The 24,066-nt window shown below is 38.9% G+C and overlaps 1 protein-coding gene across 5 annotated transcripts in view; it reads left to right on the forward strand.

Annotated features, from left to right (window-relative positions):
* Positions 1 to 24,066, forward strand: part of ctnna2.L (catenin alpha 2 L homeolog) — a 1,040,499-nt gene that overhangs the window by 945,949 nt on the left and 70,484 nt on the right. For all 5 annotated transcript variants that reach the window (XM_041580668.1, XM_041580677.1, XM_041580652.1 and 2 more), the window contains 2 exon segments: positions 819 to 1,000; positions 5,481 to 5,586. In XM_041580668.1, the coding sequence (XP_041436602.1) occupies positions 819 to 1,000; positions 5,481 to 5,586 (288 nt within the window).

Genomic DNA, 24,066 nt, shown 5'->3' on the forward strand with positions numbered 1-24,066 from the left:
TCTGTAACCTGTTATGTCTTGTTGTCACAGACAGCCTGTAGTAGCTGTCAGAGTAACCTGTGTAGCTGACAGGTAGGAACCTATGTTTTTAGTAACCCAGGGAACACAGGATGGAAATCAGAAGCCATATATACAAGATAAATGTTTTAATGATTACTAATTAATTTGAATAATAAAATAAGAAGTAACCTGTAAGACAAGTCCATAAAAGGAAGCCAGTGGTCAGGACAGGCAGCAAACAGAAACCAGCCAGTGAAATAGGCAAGGCAGGCAATACAAATCTGTAAAATCAAGTCAGACGTTAAAATTGAAAGATTCACAGTATTCATTCAAGGAAAAGGGACTGGAGTACGAGAAAATGACTCAGGAACCAGGGAGGAACTCAGAATAACAAACTCAAGAACTCGGGAGCAAGAACAAGGAAAATGGCTCAATGATCCAGCAATGGGGGGTGGGGGGTGCTAGGAAGAGTCTGGCTTAAATAGGCCCTGATTACAGACACCTGGACGTAAAGAAGTGGAGGATGGAGACTGTTATGACAGTGAAGATAGCAAGTGCTTATTTGGATAGACAGCACCCATTAACTCCAGGTGCAGGATACCAGGATACCAACAGACCACTGTTAGAAACCTGATATGTCCCGACACTTGTGTTTGTAATACCTTACTCTTTTATTTGCCAGGTTGACCCATCTTGCTAAAATGCTAATGTCTTCTGTATGTTCCCTATATTGCACAACATTTTTTTTCATGTTATATAGATAATCCCTTCTGTGCAGCCATTCATTAATATCTTTAAAACTTTCTTTACCCAATCAGGCTATCATGGCTCAACTTCCACAAGAAGAGAAAGCAAAAATTGCAGAGCAAGTGGAGATATTCCATCAAGAGAAGAGCAAACTGGATGCTGAAGTGGCCAAATGGGATGACAGTGGGAATGACATCATTGTGTTGGCCAAACAGATGTGCATGATCATGATGGAAATGACAGATTTTACCAGGTAAGTCACACAGAAATTCCAATAATGATGTAGGCTTTAATTTAAATGTGAACCATACTAAGCCATAATGCATCAAGAGCCTTCTCCGTCCGTGAAGGTTTCTGCCCAGTAGAGGAGAAGAGTCCTCGGTATATTTACCTATTTATTAAGCACAAAAAGGAGCATCCTTCTATTGTTGGTATCATTAACAAAGATTTAGGGGCAGATTTATCAAAGGTCGAATTTCAAATTTATGTGAATTTTTTTTACTCTAAAAAGTAGTGGTTGAATCATAACAGCTTCAGGCAGTAATTTTAAACTGCAAAGATTTTATTATAGCAGTGTAGGCACACTACATGTTTCGAACATAACCCTTTGTCAAGCCTGAAGCTGTTTTGATTTAACCACTACTTTTTGGATTACGCATTGAGGTGTAACACAGACACCTTTTGAATCCTACAGCTATAACTAGTGAAGAATTTTGGAAACTGAATCATACCTGTTTATATTATTTTTTTTTTTACTCTAACAAATTTGAAGGTACTCAAAACTCGAATGTTATTTTATTTAAGAAAAGACTTGAACATCTAAAATTCGAACGAATGTCACTGACCCGAAAACCTAAATTGAATTTGAATGAAACTCGATTTGAGTTTTTCGCTGAAAAAAACTTGAATGCCAGGAAGGCTATTAACATCTTCGAATGGGTCAATGGACCTCTACCATTGACTAATAAATGAATTAGGCAGCTTTTAGTTGGTGAATATTCAAATTAATATTGTTTCCATGATCGAGATGTGATAAATCTCACATTCGAGTTGGTGCTTTTAAATTGGAATTTTTGAGTTTTGACACAAAAAAAAAATTGAAAATTCTAATTTGAACTTACTATTCAAACCTTAATAAATCTGCCCCTATAAGTTTATATATATTTAGAGGGTAGAAATATCACCCAATTGATGGCCAATTTAGGGGGTATAATTATTTAACGGTGTTGCCCATGAGAAATTAAAGCACTGTACCAGTTGACATTATGAGACAAGATCGAGAACAGGTCAGTGTCATATTGTTGAACGTGTGATTAGGAAACAGTTGGGAGTGGAGATATTGTGTGGTGGAGGGCTAGAATGATTACTGTACATAGCTTACAGAACTGTGACTTTAACTGGCAAGGTCTTATAGGCAAATGTATTTACATCCACAGCAGAATTCATTAGTAAGTCTTTTAGCAGCATTTAACTGGAATTTGAAATATGAATGTATGGGAAGACCAGTTAAGTGAAGATTACCACTGTCTAAGTGGTATATGAAGGTGTAATCATTTATCATTGTTTCAACCACTGATTGTATATCCTTCTTTTATGTAATGATAGTCATCCATTTATTATGCAAACTTTGGAAAAAAATAAAAAAAATAAAAAAACAATACAGAATTTGACTATCTTAATCAGTGGGCTTCAGCTCGAGCAATTTGTCATCCAGTGAGACACCCTGCTGTTGTGTAAGTCACAGAATGCAGAAGATAAATAGTTTGTGCAACCACAAGCATGCCTATATTTGAAGCTGCCCAGGAGAACAGGAGAAGGTGACATTGCCCTGAAAAAAAATACTTTTTTTTCTCTTATTTTTCCCCATTATCTTACCCCCCAGCTAAGAGAAACTAAAATACAATGGCGCAGATTTACTAAAGGGTGAAGTGGTTAAAGCTGGGACATCGACAATTTACTAACGGGCGCAGGCGCCAATTCACTAGTGAAAGAGACAGTCGCTATTGTTCATTCACACTCTATCAATCTGATGAACGTTCGTTACTCCGTAAATTCACTAAAGTGTGGATTTTAATGAACATTTCCTATTTCACCAGAGTCACCTTCGCCACCTCAGACCAGGCGAAGTCCATTAAAGTAGCTAGAACGTCCTTAATCTTCTGTCACTTACATGATATTCTGTGAGCCGAAAATGCATCAAACTCCAAAAAACGCTGGCGTCTTTTCCTTTTTTCAGCCTGGTTGCCTGCAAAAGACTTAACAAACTTTTTTGGGGTAATTGGTTTTCCCCATACATTTGCAATATGCATATGCAACATTACTTTTAAAGGGGGCGATTCACTAAGGGTCGAATATCGAGGGTTAATTAACCCTCGATATTCGACTAGGAATTAAAATCCTTTGACTTCGAATATCGAAGTCGAAGGATTTAGCGCAGATAGATTGATCGAACGATCGAAGGATAATTCCTTCGATCGAACGATAAAATCCTTTGAATCGTTCGATTCAAAGGATTTTAAACCAACGATCGAAGGAATATCCTTCGATCAAAAAAAGTTAGCCAAGCCTATGGGACCTTCCCCATAGGCTAACATTGACTTCGGTAGCTTTTAGATGGCGAACTAGGGGGTCGAAGTTTTTTTAAAAGAGACAGTACTTCGACTATTCAATGGTCGAATAGTCGAACAATTTTTAGTTTGAATCCTTCGATTCAAAGTTGTAGTCGTAGTCGAAGGCCGAAGTAGCCCATTCGATGGTCGAAGTAGCCCAAAAAACACTTCGAAATTCTAAGTTTTTTTACTTCTAATCCTTCACTCGAAGTTAGTGAATCGGCCCCTTAAAGTGGGGACATATGTAGGGCATTAACTCTATTGTCTTTACTAAGGTTCCCTCGACAAGTGTAATTTGTAAATTTAACCACCAAAATTTAACATAAAGACGTCCATACAACTTTAAATTCCCCGTCCTATTCAAATTGACCTGAGTGCAAGATCCCTAGTAAAGTTTCGCTAGGTAGAAATGAATGCTAGCGAATATTCACTATCAAATGCTTGCATTGCCAAAGTAACACTAGCGAAAAGTCGCCAGCGTTCGGCACCCACAACGAAACTCTGCATTTTAGTGAATTGTCGTAGTCTGAACACATTTGCGCCTGGCGAAGTGGACGCTGGCGACAATTCGCCCTTTAGTAAATCTGCCCCATGGGTCTTGTGCAGTATTTGCTCTGGGCAACTCTATTGGGTATATTTATCAAAAAGTGAAGTTAGAAGTCACCACAGTCCTCTAGAGTGAAATTCCGCCACTCTCCATTCATTTCTATGGGATTTTTAAAAGAGTTTTTATCAATAGGTGAAAGTGAAAGTTCATCCTTTGATAAATGTGCCTTTCAAAATCCCATAGAAATGAATGGAGAGTGGCGGAATTTCACTCTAGAGGTCTGTGGCGATCTCTAACTTTTTGATAGATATACCCCTATATCTCTCATTTACTTAAGGAGCAGTCTGTTTTTTATTGACAACATTTAGGAAAACTTCATTTTCTATACAGTTGTTACATATGTGCAAAACCTGTTAAGTGGCCAAAGAACCAGAAAATCTACAATCAATATCCCGCAATCATGTTTCTGTGCCACATGCTTTGACTCTCACTTCCCTTCTCTCAAATAAACCGGGAAATTGGATTTATCACCTTGTCTTCTGAACATTACCTGTAGAGAGCAATTTATTGTATTTCTTAGACCAATGTTGCCTAGTTCAAAAATGATTGTCCACCACATTTATATGGTCATTTATAACCTTTTCATCCTGTATTATCAGTATTTACACAGACACACATACATTGTGATGTCTTTGAAGTCACAATGCATTTTCCAGTTGCATGATATGTAATTGGTTTGTTGGGCACTGAAGATAAGTAAACATATCCATTATATGCCTTGTCAGAAGTTATAGGTTTGATTGAGTTAAAGATATGTACAGATGGTGCAACATAACCCATCATTTTCCCATAGATGTGAAGATATTTCTCTGCCATTTGTTGTTCTGAATAAAGCTATAGTTTACCATAATAACTTGTATGTTTTTAAGAACCAATGATGTTGAGTTGAGAGCAGCAAACTCAAAAAGAAAATGAATAGGAGTATTGTAAAGTTTAGACCTGCCTTGTACAATTTATGAGCTTTAAAAGTGATCTGTCTAAATTGCTGGCAAGGTGTTTGTATAAAAAAAAAACAGTTTTTCTATGGTAGACAGTTGAGAACTAAACTCTAAAAATAAATATGGCTAAACCTAGAGGTTCAGCATCCTTATAATAGTTATGATCCAGGCCTTCAAAAAAATGTGTACAACAATTCCCCATCTTGCATTTAGTTAGACCATTTTGTGAGTGCCAGTGACACTGCACATGCTCAGTGTGTTCTGGGCAGAACTGAAAAGAAAAGAAGATGGTAAGCGTCCAGGGGAATCTACAGAGGCACATACCTTCACTGATAAAGGCCTTTGGTTACTTTGGTCTGGGACAGAAGCCCAAAATATAATATGCACCATTTCTAGCCTAATTCTTTATTACGCTTTTGCTCTCCTTAAATAGCCAACACTATAACAAATTAGAAACCATTTAAGCAATAAAAAAAAAAACCCAAGACATTGAAACTGACAGTTATGTTAGTTCAGTCCATGTGGCTATTTCAGTAATCAAATTCATTTGCAATTAAAGGTTTGGTATTTGTTTTCTAGAGGGAAAGGTCCACTGAAGAATACATCTGATGTGATTAATGCAGCCAAGAAGATTGCAGAGGCCGGCTCGAGAATGGACAAGCTTGCCCGGGCTGTCGCTGATCAGGTAAGACAAGCTTTATTGCTGACAGCGGAAGGTTGGAAGGTTAGCCAGATAAAGAACCCCGGGCTGACTTTAAAGTTAATTTACTTTCTGATGGAAAATGCAATAAACATGTTTTATTAGGGTTTGTCTAATTATTTTCCCACAGTTATTATTGACTGGAACAAGATGCCTTTTTTTTTTTTTTTGTCGTTTTTACAGTAACTGGTTTGGAGGAACAGTTGTGTATTTTCCAAATAGATCTCGGCTACTACAGAAGCCAAAATAATGCCAAAATAATGTTTTGCTTCCCTAGTAAGATAAAATGACCCACTAAAAATCTTGGCAACAACATTAGTATGGTATTACTTTGTCAAATTCTGCTTTATATTGTAGAGACCCATAGGTATAGTAAGTCCATATGGCTTTAAATCATTCCTCATTTCCCTAGTTGCTGGGCAGATGCCCATGTATCTAGTTACTTAATTTACTGTATATACTTTTTATTTTTGGCAACTTTATTATGACAACTTCCTGCCACACATTAAAATAGTGTCTGGTTTGGGGTGAGTCTTTCTCTATGGTTGCTGTCCCAGCTGCATCTGTTCCATTGAGCCTGGGATCAAAACTGCCCAGTATAGCTGATCTCCCCTAGAGGGACCTGTACCTCTAGTGAAAAGTCAGGGAGCAGGGACCCTGTCAATGAGGCCAGCCAGTGACAGGTTATATTATTTAATAGCACTCTCTAGGAAAGTAAGACAAAGAGTTTAAATAGAACAAGCAGCCTGTGCTCCAACAAGGATTTGTAGTAGGGAGTAGCTCTCCCCTAGGCTCTGACTTTGCCTAAAGTGAAGAGACTGCAGGTGGATAGGAAATCAGGTGTAGATTATTCTCCATGCGCATTTTCTTTGTATGAGATTCAGACCACGATGGGGCATTCCATGTGTGACCTATTCTTTAGGCGCAAGAGTGCTGGGCACAAATGGAACCCTGGGTACCGATGAGTCACGAAGTGAGTTAGTGCCACCGTTTCGGGGTTTTTTTTGCATTGTTATGTACTGTGCTAGAATTAGGATTATGCATGGAAAGGCCTAACAGTCAGTGTGACCCCTAAATAATCAGGGCCAGAATGGGGTATGTGAGGCCCATCAGAGCTGCAACTCCAGGGGCCCTCAAATCCTCTCCCACCTGCTCACCACCTCAGCCCATCCTTATAATTACTTTTGCTGCAATTGGGATAGGAAGGGCAAGGATGGGGAGAGCAGGATCAGGTCTGGATTGGGGGAGAGAGAGAAGTGGGGGAGCAATGGGTGAGGGCAGGATCAGGGAGTGAGGACATCTGGGGAGCAACTGGGAAGGCTAGATTGGGTCTGGATCCTTAGAGCGAGGGCATTAGGGGAGTGACGAGGGAATGCAAGATCAGGTCTGGGTGAGCAGGGACAACGAGTGTTGAGGCCATCCACTTTTTCCGCTGGCCCAGCCTGACCCTAAAAGTAATATATCCTCAAGGCAGGAGATAATTCCTGGGTTCCCTTGTGAACAATTTGACTTTGCTGCAATTAGCTTGTGTTACGTATGTGTGTATAGGTGAAAGCATTTGTGAATAGCATGCCATCATAAGAGTGGGTGAAAAATAATTTACAATTCATATAATTGTGTGTGATACATTAACAGGGATGCAATTTAGTGTCCATTCTGTCACATTGTGCTCAAGCTGTGGTGCGTGTTTTTCATAGCGGGGGTGATATCACTTTCCTTGTGGCAATATGTTTCGTATTAATAATTATATTAGTATATGATTTACTTGATGCAGGTTATTTGCAGCTAGGTCCAACCTGCTGATAAAGACAGCGCACCCTTCATCAGAACAGCCCAGGCAGGTGCTAAGGAGCATGTATAGATAAAAGTATATAAATACCTTTGTAATAGCATCAACTTTGCATTAATTTAAACAGTTTTCTTCTGTAAATGAGACTTCACAAGTTCTCCCCGTGATTGCGTGGGAGTTCTCTGGTTTCCACCCACATTCTGGAAATATACTGTTAATTTAGTTTAATTGGGTTCTCATTAAATTTCTAACCCTAGTTTGTGTGCGTGTGTGTAATAGGTAAATTAGCTTCTGAGCTTTAATAGGATGGGGACTGACGTGAATGATATCTCTGAAAATTGCTGCGGAATATGTCGGTGCTAAATACGTGAAGGATGATAATAAAAAATAATAGCCGTCAGGCACAAAGGCTCGTATTGCTTATCTCCCCAACAGACCTTCTCTAGTGGCAAAAAGGCTCTTACTAAGCCCCAATAAAATAATAAGCCAGTAGTAGGGTGATACTGATATAACTTAAGCAACCAAAGGCAGGGCAAATAGAGAAAACCCCAAGGTAATTTCATGAAAACTGTAGGTAGAGACCCTGAGGGTTAGGTGTTTTACTCAGGCAGCTTCCCTTATGTTTGGACACCTAAGTGGTCCTTTGCTCTACCAGGCAGCTATTGTCCTTTTTCCTGGGCCCATTTTCATTTGATCTAGTTTATGGCTTGTCCAATAGGTGGCAGTGCTTAAACGTTTAAAAGGGAGACCACAAGGGGTCTCTGAGGGCTCTCTCTTACTGGACAGGGTTGCCAGATTGGTTTTTAAAGTACAAACAAGCAAAGTATGGATTTGGGCTACTTTTTGGGCCTTTGGATGATTTGTACTTTGGAAACCAGCCAAAGTTTTTTCTTGCCCTAACGTACCTCGCTGGCATCTCCTAATGAATGCTGGGTAATATAATTTTGCCAACTGCAAAGTTTAATGTAAAACTACAATACCCAGCATGCAATGGGACTGACTTGTGCAGAAGTCGGGAGTTACAGTAACATATTTTGGGCTCGGTACCCCAATCTCACATTCTCGCATTTTCCCGTGACTTTCCACAATTTCAGCCAATTTTTAGGGAAAAAATCTGCTGGCCTCCAAAATGTCTAGAGGTTGACCTGTTTTACCAATATTTATTGAAATTGTATATGTACAGTATCAGGGCCTTATGGGGCCCCTCTAACTCATGAGTCCCCTCTGTAGTTATGCACCTGGTGACGGGCGAATCTGTCCCATTTCGCTTCATGGAAAAATATGCGAAACAGTGAACATTTGAAAAAGGTGTATTTTCACATTTATTCATTTATTTTTTTATATTTGTTTTCATTGCACATATTGTGCTATTTTTGGGCTACTTTTGAAGTTCCTCTTGGTTAGTTTTGGTCTGTTTTTGTAGCTGACTTTGGCTGGTTTTGATAATTAGACTTGGCAATCCTGTTCTTGGATCCCACCTTGCTGGGTACAGGACTGGGCCTGAGCAGGTTACAGGCCCTTTTAGGGTGAGTTTATTTAGTGTCAGTAGTGCTGTAATAGTCATCATAGGAGAGAAAGCTAGAGGCAGTGTATTTAGTGAGCAGCTTCTGGCTCCAACAAGGAGAGTAGTTGGGTTTAGCACCCTTGCAGTGTATAAGCCACCAGACAGGGACACAAGTGGGTGAGCTCAGGAGCAGGGAAAGTGCCAAGGAACAAGATACGCTATGGGTTTACTAGTTCTGGGAAAAATTCACCAAGGGAGGCTTTACCACCCCAAGAAAGAGACTGATCTGAGTTACTATAAAGTGTACTAAGTGTGGAGGGTTTCCACTTTCTGTCTTGAATGTCTTTGAAGATTTTATTGCCCGATTGTTGTGAGACATATCCACTGCCAGTTGTTCCATAAATAAGTTATTGGTTTGAAGCAACCCCCTGAACTGTCATTACTTTAATCCTGATTGATCTGAGCACCAGCAGACTCAGAATTCACTGGAGAGTAAGGTGTTTTAAAGGGCACACACACCGGGAGTTGAAGGGAGTTGGGTATCTAGGAAGCACTGGCAGTAAGGCGCATCATAATCACACTCTCTACACCAACGATCCCCAACCTTTTCTACCTGTGAGCAACATTCAGATGTAAAAGGAGCTGGGGAGCAACACAAGCATGAAAAATGTTCCTGGAGTTACCAAATAAGTGCTGTGATTGACCATTTAGTAGCCTCCATGAAGACTGGCAGTCTGCAGGGGCTTCTATTTGGCAGTGCACCTAGTTTTTATGCAACCAAAACTTGCCTCTGAGCCTGCAATTCAAAAATAAGTAACTGCTTTGAAGCCTTGGGGAGCAACATCCAAGAGGTCGGAGAGCAACATGTTGCTCACGAGCTACTGGTTGGGGACCACTGCTCTACACTATTCTCAGGCCGACCAATGGGAGAGCTACGTGTATATATTTAATAATACTGCACTTCCCCATGCTTATTTAAAGTGCATGCAAATGAAATGGCAAATATCTTTGCAGCTGTGCCTGTGTTATTAAATTCAATATACAGTAACAGTTTTATTTAACAAGCCAGGAGCGTATAAGCATATGGCAGCAATATCAACATGCGTTCTCCCCATCTGGTTAATTACAGTATATTATGCTAGGAATTGGTTAAACGAGTTATCTGCTTTTATAGGCAACCAGAAAAAAGTAGAAATTCTGGTTGTTACACGGGAGCATTCCATTTGTAGTCTCATAAAACCTTACTTGGGTTCTGTACTATGGATCAAGAAAATGGCAACTCTTAGTTGTGGGCTGCTGTGTTTTAATGGCCTCAACACTACTGCTCCTGGTATACAGGCGACTGGGAAAGGTGGAAACCTTCAGAAGCATGACCAGTGCCCACATCTTTTTATCCAACACATATATAGTATAACATATAGTAAGTCTTGCAGTGGAACCCTAGTGCAGCAGAGGCATCTCAACCTGACTGCACCCAGAGTCCAAAGCAGTAAAACACCTACTCATAGTAACTTGCCACTTTTATCCAGAACAGGTGCACCAGAAATCTTATGGTGCGCAGGGCCACCCTGCAAAGATATCTGTGGAGGTGCCCTGCTCACAGTATCTCCTTCCTGGGCCCTCCCTCCACCTACTCGACGGCATGTGTCCCCCGCCTATTCACGCCGGGTAAGGAATAGAGAGGCTGGGGAGGGGGATATCTAAGACTATCTTAGACTATAGAAGAAGCAGGTGGTCTGGGCCCCCTGCAACCACATGATTTATTTCCATTATAGTTACACCACCATGTTGGAATCCCAGTAGCCCAGACCCAACACAAACCCAATCTCTATTTGACCTGGATCCAAATGTAGTTTTAGTTGTAATTTAGACTAACATTACAATTACATTACACTCATACAAAACCAAAACCCCCCCAGTCCACCGGCCAATTATCCAAATGGATAGAATGACAATAGGATGTGGACAGTGTCAGGCTGAAGGTCCAATGAGCAGGCCCCTCTGAAGTTCATTACAGAACTCCATTACGCCACTGCCTTCAGTCTACTAAAAACACTTTAAATAAACCCAATAGGCTGGTTTTGCTTCCAATAAGGATTAATTATACCTTAGTTCGCATCAAGTACAAGCTACCGTTTTATTATTACAGAAAAGAATTAAATCGTCTTTAAAAATTTGAATTATTTGCTTATAATGGAGTCTATAGGAAACCGTCTTTCCGTTATTCAGAGCTTTCTGGATAACAGGTTTCTGGATAACGAATCCCATACCTGTATAGGATTTCAATGGCACATTGTCTACACATAACTTCTATTTTGCCCATCATTTACCCGCCCACATGGCTTCCATAATAACACAAATGCAACTCGTGGGACATTTACAAACAGGCACAGAGCTTGAAGTCTCATTGTGTGGCCTGAGCCGAGCAGCCTGTGCTTTTATGATCCTATTGTAGAAATGAAGCCGTCAGTTAACCTGGCTTCCCTCACAGACAACGTGCTTTGTTTCCAGAAATGTTCTGCAATATTTGGGATCACTGCATCCAGACAGTTGACTCTTCCCAAAAGAACACTCTCCAAGCTGTGACATTAGTATTATGAATCATTTACTGCTCTCTAGCTATTTGTAAAATCTATGTTTCCTCAGGGCTGACAGGTGGGGAACCGAGGGACGTTAATGTGGCCTGACATCCCTGTGACAAAGCACATGTGGGGAATGATAATTAGATCTTTACAATTTCCAGCCCTAAAAAAATGATTAAATGCATTTCAGAAATGTTAAAATCTATAATCAACCTGTTATTCATCTTATTGTATCAGGGAAAAGTCGCATGGCATTATTTTCTCTGCTAAAATATTAGACAATTGTGCTTACACAAAATGGACAAAAATCGTTGCCAGTGTTGATACCAGTAATTAAAGAAGACTAAACTCTAAAAATTAATATGGTTAAAAATGGCATATTTTATATAGTGAACTTATTGCACGAGGCTAAAGTTTGAGCTTGTCAATAGCAGCAATGATCCAGGACTTCAAACTTGTCACAGGGGGTCACCATCTTGGAAAGTGTCTGTGACACTCACATGCTCAGTGGGCTCTGATTGGCTGTTGAGAAGCTAAGCTTAGGGCTCGTCACTAATTATCCAGCAGAAAATGAGCTTCCCTGGCTGTAATATAAGCTGATGCTACAGGTTTGCTGATTATTAAATTCTGATGCTAATTGCACTGGTTTCTGTGCTGCCATGTAGTAATTATCTGTATTAATTACTAATCAGCCTTATATTGTGACATTTCTATTCTATGTGTACTGTATATTGTGAGTGGGCCCCTAAGCTCAGTAAGTGACAGCAGCACAGAGCATGTGCAGTGAATCAGCAGAAAAGAAGATGGGGAGCTACTGGGGCATCTTTGGAGACACAGATCTTTACTGCTAAAGGGCTGTGGTTGGACTGCGCTATTGCACAAACAGTAACACAAGTTATTGTTTGTGCAACATTTATAAATTATACAGAAGGCAAATTGTAGTTTTCTGGGAATGTGCAAGCGGATGCCCTGAAGTTTTCACCTGCCAGCTGACTTGTCATGTATGTTTCAAACTGCTGGGCCTTTGTGCCTAATAATTTGATTGCTGCTGCTAAGAATAGAAAAAGCAAGTGATAGTAATATCATTTTATATCCAAGAAATACATTTTATTGCATCTTGAGTTGGACTTTTAGACCTTGTGCAAAGTCTTTTCCAGGTTTTCTATCAAATAGGAAAGAAGGACAGGTGGGGGTGGGACTTTCGCTGTCAGTCAAGAATAGTTGGGCCACTCCCACTCCTCTCTGCTTAGAACACAAGCTACCTGTCAGTACTGGGCCAAGTTAAGCAGATTCCCATTCATGATAGTTCCCCTTGAAGCTTCATACTGTCAGTCGTTGTGTATGTAGAAGATAAAATAGGAAGTTTCCCAAATTTCAATCTAACCCTTCCTACCAGTGCTCTGGTATAACATTTTGGAAACCACTTCACTAACTTTTTAAGTGAGGCCACAAAGTCCTGGGCCTAGGGCGGTGAAATTGTAGTGGCGGCATGCCCCCCAGCCCATTAGGAATGTATCGTTCCTGCCCTACACTCGTGCAAGTGGGGTGCGCGTGGACCGCAGGCACTAGGACCACAAGGCCTCAGAAGGACGGTGATAGGACTTTGGGTTGCAGCGGACACAAATCTGGCCTTGTGTACCCCTAGCTGTATATTTTTTGCATTTAGTAAATATTTCACTAAACTAAGCAAAGTGGTACCAATTTATACCTGGGCAGCAAAACTCTCACTTGTCAATCTGAACCACCATTCATGATACTCAGTCCTTGTGGACACATTTCATCCTATTTAGTGTAACCGCTCTATAATATCCCTCATTTAAAAGATTAGCACCTTCAAGTTGTGTGGCCTTCTGCTCTTTTATATGAGCAGAACATCTCCCACTATAGCTGTAAAATGGCACGTGCTGAGATTGTGCTGCAATAAGCAGCCCGGCGTGGAGCGTTTCTATCTGTGGCTATTCCGAGTGATTACTGCTTGTGATGCATATCATAAAGGCAAAGGAATTTACTGTTATTGACTTGAAAAGGAACAAACTGCACATCAATGTTAAACGGATATGGCTACTACTTAAAAGCAAGTCGCTCTTCACTGTTAAACATGGCAGCCTCCCCATCACCAAATAGAATATGTAGAACATAAAGCTGATTGTACCTTGACTTCAGAAGTGCCAAAGAAATAATGTACAGTGATGTTGTCCCTTTATTACAGAATATGCTCGGTGTAGACGATAAAATCCTGCTTCTTAACATATTACAGCGTGTGCTGTTTTCCAACCAGTCAAATTATGAGACTTCATCTGTGGGACTCGATTTGTAACAAAATGATTTTGACAAAATGTTCTTTCCATAAGACTGGAGAAGAGCACAGCTGGGCTCCTTTAATATACAAATGTTGCCATATTGTGAACACAATTTAAATACTGATGTCACAACAGGTGGTTAAATATTTTTATTATTATTTAGGGATGCACCGAATGCAGGATTTGGTTCGGGATTCAGCCTTTTTCAGCAGGCTTTGGATTCGGCCTATCCTTCTGCAATTCCGAACAAAATTATAATTTGCCCACTAAGCATGTGAGTGTCACAGACACTTTCCAAGATGGTGACCCCCTGTGACAAGTTTGAAGTCCTGGATCATTGTTGCTATTGACAAGCTGAAACTTTAGGCTGGTGCAATAAAATCACTATATAAAATATGCCATTTTTAGCCATATACATTTTTAGGTTTTAGATATCCTTTAAGTCATAGCTCAGTGAGCTTTATATTTTACAGGGTTCATTTATAACTGCAAGTGCACCTTGCAAAGTACAATTTTGGATAAAAATCACCATCTTTTTAAACCACAGTGAAGTGTTTGCCCACAATTCCAGGGTGAGTGGAGCTAGCGCATCATGCATTGCACATAATTGGGTCTGATATGACAAAATGAGTGAATGCGGGGATTTTGATTGGGTATTCGACTTACAGTACGTCCAAGTCTGTATCATGTATTAGCACAGCCCATAAGGGGAACTCAGGATTTTCCTCCAGCTTGAAAGTGTAGGGAGCTTCAGCGTCAATAAATACACTTGCATTCTATTCAGTATAACTAGAGTAGGCTGGATGCTTACACTGGTGCCAAACACAACAACAGAAAAGTTCAAGGACATCTTTGGATGCAAGTGCTCTTAATGACTGTCATCATTGTAGGTAAGAGCATTTCCTGCTGGGGACAACCAACCTTTTTCTTCTTCTTCATCCCTGTTTCTCCTCACCACCACCAAGACGGTCACAAAGTAAGCATGCTTAGTTATACCTGAGACATTTACCTGTATATATACCTGCAGCGCAAAGAGATTAAGTGGAGTTAAACCCCATGTGTCGCACAGTAGATGTTGAGGTCAATGTCAATGAGGTCAATCGTATAGTTACACACCAGTTTAACTTTCAGTTGGTTGACTATTCTGAAAGGTGGTATGGATCAATAGATTTTATAAATGTGTTTCAAGCATGATCAATTCACATCTTTTCCAAACTGGAATCCACTGTCTTGGTGAAGGAACATTAAGAAGAAGATGATGACAAACATGAAAAGCCAGGGGGGGGGGAGAAATATGTGTGATAGATGTCTGTTCATATTATATAAACAGAATGCCCTACATCATTATCATCAAACTTTGCAAAGCTTGTAAACAAGTTTTACTTATGGTTTTTGTAAATCCGATAAACCTTTTAACAGACGTGTAGACAAGGATATTTCAACCACTTGCAGAAAACCTAAATCATGTGAGAACCATGAAGCACAGCTGAAGATTTTCATTTTCCATCTAAATGTCCAATAACACTGCTCTGTATTCTTGTCCTCTGCCGGTGAAGACATTCTGCAAATTGTGATTGATGTACCCAATCTCTCATTTTATTTTATTATTTGTGCAGTGAGGAGAAATATTTCTCTTCATTAAAATTTAGTGAAACCCACAGAAGGAAGCAAATGAGAAGAGATACTGAGCAGAAACAAGATGTTACCAACATTATCTAAGCAGGTGGCAGAATACTGTAGTTGCTATGAGTCACTGCCACCCTGCTGCTTCTATCCCTTCAGTACCGTAAGAAATTCTCATAAATGATAATCGACACTTGCATTAGGGATCTCACACAAACACCCAGACAGGGTGAGCGGATTAAAGATGGAAGCACGTTAGACACAGGGCAGAAGATCTTCTGATGTCTGGAATTTGTATGCTCAAATAGATGCTGTGATCTTGGGTGTAATATGTTTAATTTGCCATGTACAGTGTATGTAGCCTAGAGGTCTTACAATGCTCATTGGTATACCCTATAGTTTATTCATTTTTATAGTATCTGCATAATATTTCCATGGCAACAGAACTCACGAATCAGCTCTTTCTTTTCACAATTATCAACATGTGCCATTATGAGCTTAATGCATGCATTTTCTTTCTCCAAACTGTATCATCTTAAACTTAATGTCATTCACTTGGCCTGCTCATTCCTTAATTCTTGCAGTCTAAGGAATCTGGCTGGAAACATTACCTTAATGTCACTTAACATCTGTTCGGTAATGTAGCTGGCCACCCTTCCAATTTAATATCAACTCGAGATGTAATTGCTCAGAATTTACTTTGGATATGCTGCAGCCAATGTTCTCATACATTCAGATCCCCAATGAATGCAAAAGTAAACTAAAATAACAGGCTCATAAAGTTTGCTCACTGTTGGATTGCTTAGAAGCAAGTTAATGCTGTATTTCTGTGAGTGCTTTCCAAAAGCAGAGCACTCAGCCATATTTTTGGATAGGGTTGTGCAAGTTGCATGTGACATTTTTAGAGCTGCCACAACACAGCCTTAAATATATATATGAATTAAGCATTAATTATAGGAGAAGTGAAAAAATAAGTAAGCTTTATCTAAAAGGTCTATAGAAATACACCAGTAAACCTTCAAAGTAATGCTTCTTTGTAAAAAGAAACACAGCATTTCTTTCCTTCTATTGTGTACACATGGACCTCTGTATCAGACTTCCTGTTTTCAGCTTAAACCTCCAGGACTAGGGCTTGAGCATGCTCAGTTTGCTCCTCTCTCCCTCTACCCCTCCCTCCTCATCTCCCTGCTGTAATCTCAGCCCAGACCTATGAGTGAGCACGGAGATTCAGGCAGGAAGTGATGTCACACCAAGCTAATATGGAAGCTGCTATCCTAAACAAACAGAGAGAGCTTCTAGAGCTGTTTACTTGGGTATGGTGAAGCATTCTGCAGAATAAAATCTATTGGCAATAAACTGCTTTGGTAGCTTTCCTTCTCCTTTAACGCAATATTTTAAAATGTATAGAAAGCATGTTGTGGACAGAATACTTCATTTTTGTGTGTTCATATTTAGATAAAAATACAAAAATCTCAGTTACAATAAACATGCATAAAGCTATTCTTTGCAACGTGGACTAGATACTTGCATGTCACGCAAAGAAACTTGGAAAACAGTAATTTCCAAAAATCTCAAACCTGGGTTGTTGACAAAATGGTGCTTTTGTTTCATTGCCATAGATTCTATGTTGGCTTGTACATAAAGATTATGTACTGGTTTCTTATTTTCTCTCACATTAGAGGCTCACAATCGATACATAATGGGGCAGAGTTATTAAGGTTCGAATGGTAAATTCGAATTTTCAAGTTGGATTTTTGGTCAAAATTTGCAAATTCGAGTTGGGAATAATCCAAACTTGAATTTGAGATTTACCATTCCTCAGCACTGGGGACAACTCAAATTAAAAAGTATGCCACGTAAAACCTGCCGAGTTCATGTAGAAGTCAATGGCAGAGGTCCGTTGACCCATTTGAAGATGTTAATAGCCTTCCTGACATTCAAGGGTTTTTTGAAGAAAAACTTGATTCGAGTTATGTCGAATTTGATTCAAATTCGAGTTTACGGGTCGTTCCTATATGATTGAATTATAGATGCTCCAGTTTTTTTCTTAAATAAGATACCATTTGAGTTTCAAGGTCAATTGAGGTCATTCAAAGTCATTCTAGTTCACTCGACCTTTGTTGAATATGTGTACATAAAATACACTCTGTAAACAGGATCATGCGTTGTATTAAAGGAGAGTTCCCTTTATATTGAGTGAGTAGAATCCCTGCTATAAAAGCAGAGGTGTTATTTTTTGTCCTAAAGATAATATAAATAGTTCTGTAAGTGTAGTACTTTATACAAGCTTTTGTAATGATCAATTGTTAGCAGAACAATAGTCAGCAGCTCGCTCAAGTCTAAGCCTTCATTGGAACAAGAGACCTCAACCAGCATGGTGCGCCTACTCTACTTCAGAGAAAAAACTAGTGAAACAGTGAGGTACAGGTTAGGAATTGGTAATAACGATCAGGCCAATGGTTAGGGCAGGAGGCAAGTATCATATTACAGACAGGTAAGGATCGAAAGATAGAGAAACCAGCAGAAATACAGTTCAACAAGAGGCTTGAGCAGTATCTGACAAAACAAAAGCCACTTGGGCAAAGCATAATGATAGAAGACTGGATTTAAAGGGAATTTTGACACCTACAAAGTAGGAATGTATATAGCAGGAACACAACAACTACCCTCCCCCAGTTATTCTGCTTGCTGCTATATCATTTGTGTACTCACCATCATTGCTGTGTGATGACACTACTGGGACAGCTGGGGCCTCTGATTCCATCGGGATTTGGTATGTTCTCCCCATGCTTGCTTGGATATTCCAGTTTCCTTCCACACACCAAAAACATACCGGCAGGTTAATTGGCTCCTCGTGAAATGACCATAGTCTATGTAAGGATAGGGATCTTAAACTGTAAGCTCAACTGGGACAGGGGTTGGTGTAAATTATGTATAGTTTCTGTAAAGCTGGCCACAATATCCTTAAATCAGAAACACAAATTTCCCTTTTAATACCTAATCTACATTGGTTCATGTGAAAGGCGGGCAAAGATAAATCAAAGTCCTGAGTTGCATCCGTTTCTTATCTGCACAAGAAATATACTGTTCTGGCCCCAACCAGACAATCAAATTTATTCTCAGAGTAATCACTTCTAAATTATCTTAATCAAATATGACCTTGAACATTTACTCTTGATGAAACAGTGTGTGTACCTCTTTTTTTATTGAAGATAGCATTACAGACTCTTACAATCATACATGCCAATGTTGTGTTCCCCACTGTAAAAATAAAATTGCCTTTTGTTGATGTTTAAATTTCCTTGCCTTGAATAAAATGACATCCTTTTATGTTCTGCATCCTGCTGTGAATGACGAGTTCCTTTGAGATTTCCTTGTTCTGACCTTGAATGTATTCATGTAAAGTAACCACATCATCTTGAAGGTGCTTCTTTTACAGTGAAATCAAACTTAATTAGACAGTCCTTTTTTTTTCTAAATGCAGCACCTCCAACCCTGTAATTTATTTTGAAACACTTTTTTGAACTCGGCTCAGATTGAAGAATATTTTTTCCTTGTAAATAAGTGGCTCAATTTATACTGCATCTGTTAGGGTTAAAATGAAAACATCATGATATTAGCTTTCTCAGCTGCTCCCTGATTCTGAGCAATGCTTTCATTTTATTTACTCTTTTTACAGTATGTTTCTTTACCTTTTTCCGATTTTTTTTGAAAACAGAAAATTGGCATACAATATAATCATGATGGGGCAGATTTATCAAAGGTCGAATTTCGAAGTTATGTGAATTTTTTTTAGCTCTAATAAATTTGAGTTCACATGAGTTTACAACTCGAATGGGAGGGTTTTTATGAAAAAATTCCATCGTCTAATATTCGATCGAATACGAACAACCCAAAAATGTTATCAAATTTTAATTGAATTCAAATCGAGTTTTCCTCCAGAAAAAAAACTTGAATGTCAGGAAGGAAATTAACATATTCAAATGGTTCAACAGACCTCTGCCATTGACTTGTACATGAACTTACCAGTTTTTAGGTTTCCAGCGTCGAGGTGTGATAATTTCACATTCGATTTTAAATTCAAGTTGGTGTTTTAAAATTCTAATTTGTAGGTTTTGACCAAAAAAAATTTTTTAAATTTTAATTCAAATTTACTATTAATCTGCCCCTTAATGTTAGTTACAATACCTTAAGCATGGAAAAACAACCCCATCAGTTTTTCCTTGTAAAAAAACATGGATTGAAGTAAAAAAGCAGAGTAATAATTGGGTTTTCAACTAAGTGGGGCTTATTTATCAACACTGGGCAAATTTGCCAATGGGCTGTTACCTATAGCAACAAAAACTTCACTGGCACACAGGATATTTCAAGCAGGAAAAACCTTGCTAGGTATATAACCTTGCAATAAATACCTAGCAAGGTTTTTCCTGCTTGAAATATCCTGTGTGCCAGTGAAGTTTTTGTTCCAGTATTCCAGGGAGGTGGCCGATTCCTCCTGTTTGCTTGTGCACCAGGTGTTCTCTATTTAATTGATTAGGGTGTGCGGGTGTTTCTTGGAATTCCTGTTACCTATAGCAACCAATCAGTGATTAGCTTTTTAAAAAATGAATGCAGCAATCTGGTAATAGGTAATAGGTAACAGCCCATGGGCAAATTTGCCCAGTGTTGATAAATGAGCCCCACTTTATTGAAACTAGACGCATAGATAAACTCCATGCTAAATGGCTAATTTGCAAATAGTTTAGTAGAAGTGAATTAGCAAATACCCGTGATGATTATTAATTTCACTTGTGTCCAGTTTTTAAGGGCAATGGCACAGAGTCATCTTCAGGCTCTTTAAAAAGTGGCACTTTTTTATTATACCAAACTGGCAAAACACTTTTTTCATTTTAGGATTTCTATATATTGACATCTTAGCTGAATGCTTTTATATTTAGAATAAATTAACAACTATATACAATATTATTGTATACTACTAATGCTACTACTTTATACAAACCATTTCAATCATATATACACTTATATACTTGTGTACAACATGGGGAGGAAATTTAACGGCAACATGTTTAAATGTAAATAATTGAGAGCTCAGGTAAGTTTGTTAATTGAAAAAAAATTGGAACCTCTAGAGCTCCATAGCTGTCCAACCATTTCCATAGAGTCTGCCATTTATTCACCACTTTGCATGTTTAGTGGCTCTTTGTCATCTAAATAGATAGTGATGGTCAAAATCGGTACGGCGTCAAAATCTACGCCATCGACAATTCCGACGCCGCATTAAAGTCAATGTCTTGTGCGTTTAATTGTCGCCGGCGTAAAAAAACTTTGATGCTGGCGAATCTTAGGCGGCGAAATTTTGCAGCAAATTTGCTAATGTATTCGCCCGTGGCAAAACGTCCAAATTTGCCGCAAATCTGAGCCTGCCGAATAAATTCACCCACCACTATAGATAGATCATCTTGCTACTGAGAAGTCTGGGAGCTAGTAAAATCTCTTTAATGTCTATATATATCTAATAGGCCTCCAGTTGGACATTGCTGCTCTAGACTAACAATGAATTTGAATACACAACTGGAACTTAAAAAAAAGCCATTGTTACTACTGCATTCTGTAAATTCAGCTTCCAAGAATCTCCGCTGGTGGTAATTCTCGAGCAATATTTTTAAAAAAGGTCCTAGTACAAAGAAAAGTAAATTGCCTTTGTCATAGTGCTGAGCTAACAATAGAATACAAGGAGCAAAACACTGAAATCTCTATAATCTTTTATAGTAGACTTAAAGCAGAAAAGCACTTTCCATGTTGTCGCGCAGAGGACTTGTCTAGCACTGCTCATAATACAAAGTCATTTGAATTGTATTCTGCTAAATTGTGTTCTTGAGATATAATTATTTCTTAAATGGTGAAACAGTTGTGTGGCTGTGAGACAGGCAGCATGTTGTTTTGTTAGAGGAATTACTGAAATCAACATCACTGAGCTGTGCTTCTTTATGACAATAGAGCTATTCATTCAGACAGAGTTCTGGTCCTTTTAATACATGTTAAAAGTCTGCCTGAAGTTCATTATGTGCATAAATACCCCGAACAGTCATCCTGGACATGTTTAATGATGAGGAAATTGCTTACCAAATGCCAACGCTGTCCAGATACAATATATGGATGTGTATTAAACATTTTTAACGTGGAGAAAAAAAAATACAGAAAAATGAAAATATTCATATTCATAGGGAAATAGCTCTTTGTGTAATTTTCATTTCATGCTTATTCACACATTATAATATAATAAGAAGGAAAAGCTTCATCTCTAAAGCTTTTGCCTTTTTTTTTTTTCCAAATCACTGTTAAGGTGTGAAAAATAAATTCTGAGGAAACTCATAAGATGACATTTATGGGAATGTTTATTTTTGAGCCTGCACTATTTGCAAGTTTATAAAATGAATATATATTTTCCCCATCAAGATTTGATATCTAATAAGGCTTGTACGACCATAAGAAACGTGGCAGCCAGTGCTTCATCTGTACAGGTATGGGACCTGTTATCTGGAATGCACGGACCTGGGGTTTTTATGTATAATTAAATAAACCCAATGGACTGGTTTTGCTTCTAATAAGGATTGATTATATCTTAGTTTGGATCAAGTACAGGGTACTGTTCTATTATTACAGAAAGGTAATCATTTTAAAAGAAATTGGATTATTTGGATAAAATTAAGTCTATTGGAGATGGCCTTTTCGTAACTCTGGATAACAGGTTTCCGGATCCCATACCTGTAGTTAAAGAGAATCTTATAGAGGGTATATATATATAAATTCCGAAGGGATGCCAGCACTCACGAAAAACTCTACTTAGATGCCTGGGCGCACGATCAGTAAATACTTTATGTAAACCAAAAAAGATGATCAGCACTCACAGGACTTAAAAATAACAAATAATGGTTTATTGCAAAGTTATGGACTAACGTTTCGGCCCCCAAAGGACCTTTCTCAAAGTACCCAACAAACAGTGAAATTGGCTTAAATATATGTCCTGGCGGGAAAAACAGCAGTAATGACGTGCATACATCGTCATAAATCCAGCGACTCTCATCTAAACATCCCACTGAAGTTATAATACATAATCCATAAAAGTTTAAAACTTACTTATATGCAGATTTAACAGGTTTGTGCCAAAATGTATCATAGTAGAAAGTAAAGATAAAAACAAAGCAAAAAGTAACACTATTGTCATTGTAGATACGGGTCATTTCTTGGAATTTTTACAGGCCATGTCTAATAACATTGGAAGTGATGTCATTCTGGCAACATTAGGGGGCAGATTCATTAAGGGTCGAATTTCGAAGTTAAAAATACTTCGAAATTCGACCCTCGAATTGAAATCCTTCGACTTCGAATATCGAAGTCGAAGGATTTAGCGCTAATCCTGCAATCGATCGATCGAAGGATTTTTCGTTCGATCGAACGATTAAATCCTTCGAATCGAATGATTCGAAGGATTTTAATCCAACGATCGAAGGAAAATCCTTCGATCAAAAAATCACAGGCAAGCCTATGGGGACCTTCCCCATAGGCTAACATTGACTTCGGTAGGTTTTACCTGCCGAAGTAGAGGGTCGAAGTTTTTTTTAAAGGGGAAGTACTTCGACTATCGAATGGTCGAATAGTCGAACGATTTTTCGTTCATTTCGTTCGAATTCGAACGAATTTAACCAATTCGATGGTCGAAGTACCAAAAAAATACTTCGAAATTCGAATTTTTTTCATTCGAATCCTTCACTCGAGCTTCATGAATCGGCCCCTAGATGTATACCTCGATACCCCATAGAGAGGGCATAGAAGCATGTGAATGGCTGCTACAAAAGGATGCCAACTATTCTGTACAACAGGTTGGCTTCTATATGCAAATGCTGGATATTATTTTAAGCTGTAATTATTTCACTTTCAAGGATGATTTCTTTCTACAGTTGCGTGGGACCGCGATGAGATCCAACGTTGCTCCGTCATACGCAAATGCCTTTATGTCTAGATTGGAAGAACTGTACATCTATCGTGATTTGGACTATGCCAGCCACTGTGTGGCTTGGCTTAGATACATCGATGATATCGTCATTGTGTGGCGGGGCGATGTTGAGTCCCTCTCGAGGTTCCACACAAGACCAAATGAGTTTCATCCTTCTATTTCTTTCACTCTTTCACATGATCTGCAGCAAATACAATTCCTAGATGTCATGGTATGTAAAAAACAGGAAGAGGGTGTTGATACAACACTGTATGTGAAACCAGCAGATCGTAATCAACTCCTCCATTATAAGTTATCACCCTAAACATGTCAAGAAGTCTATCCCAGTTAGTCAACTTACTAGGGTGAATAGAATTGTGATTAATCCTGATGAAAAATTGAAACAACAAAATTCTATGTGCCAAAAATTCCGAGAAAAGGGGTGTCCAGAAACAGTTATCAGTGAAGCTAGAGGTAGAATAGATAATGTAAGAACTAGAAAGAAAGATAAGAGGAGGATTCCCTTTGTCACAGATTACAATAGACAGTACCAATTCATAAATAATACGCTACAACGTCACTGGCATATTCTGCAGCAAGTATATCCCCACATAGAGGAGTTTATTGCCCCACCCCTTGTATCTTACAGGAGAGGTAAAACAATTGGCATAACA

Source organism: Xenopus laevis, chromosome 1L, assembly GCF_017654675.1.
Source record: "Xenopus laevis strain J_2021 chromosome 1L, Xenopus_laevis_v10.1, whole genome shotgun sequence".
NCBI lineage: Eukaryota > Metazoa > Chordata > Amphibia > Anura > Pipidae > Xenopus > Xenopus laevis.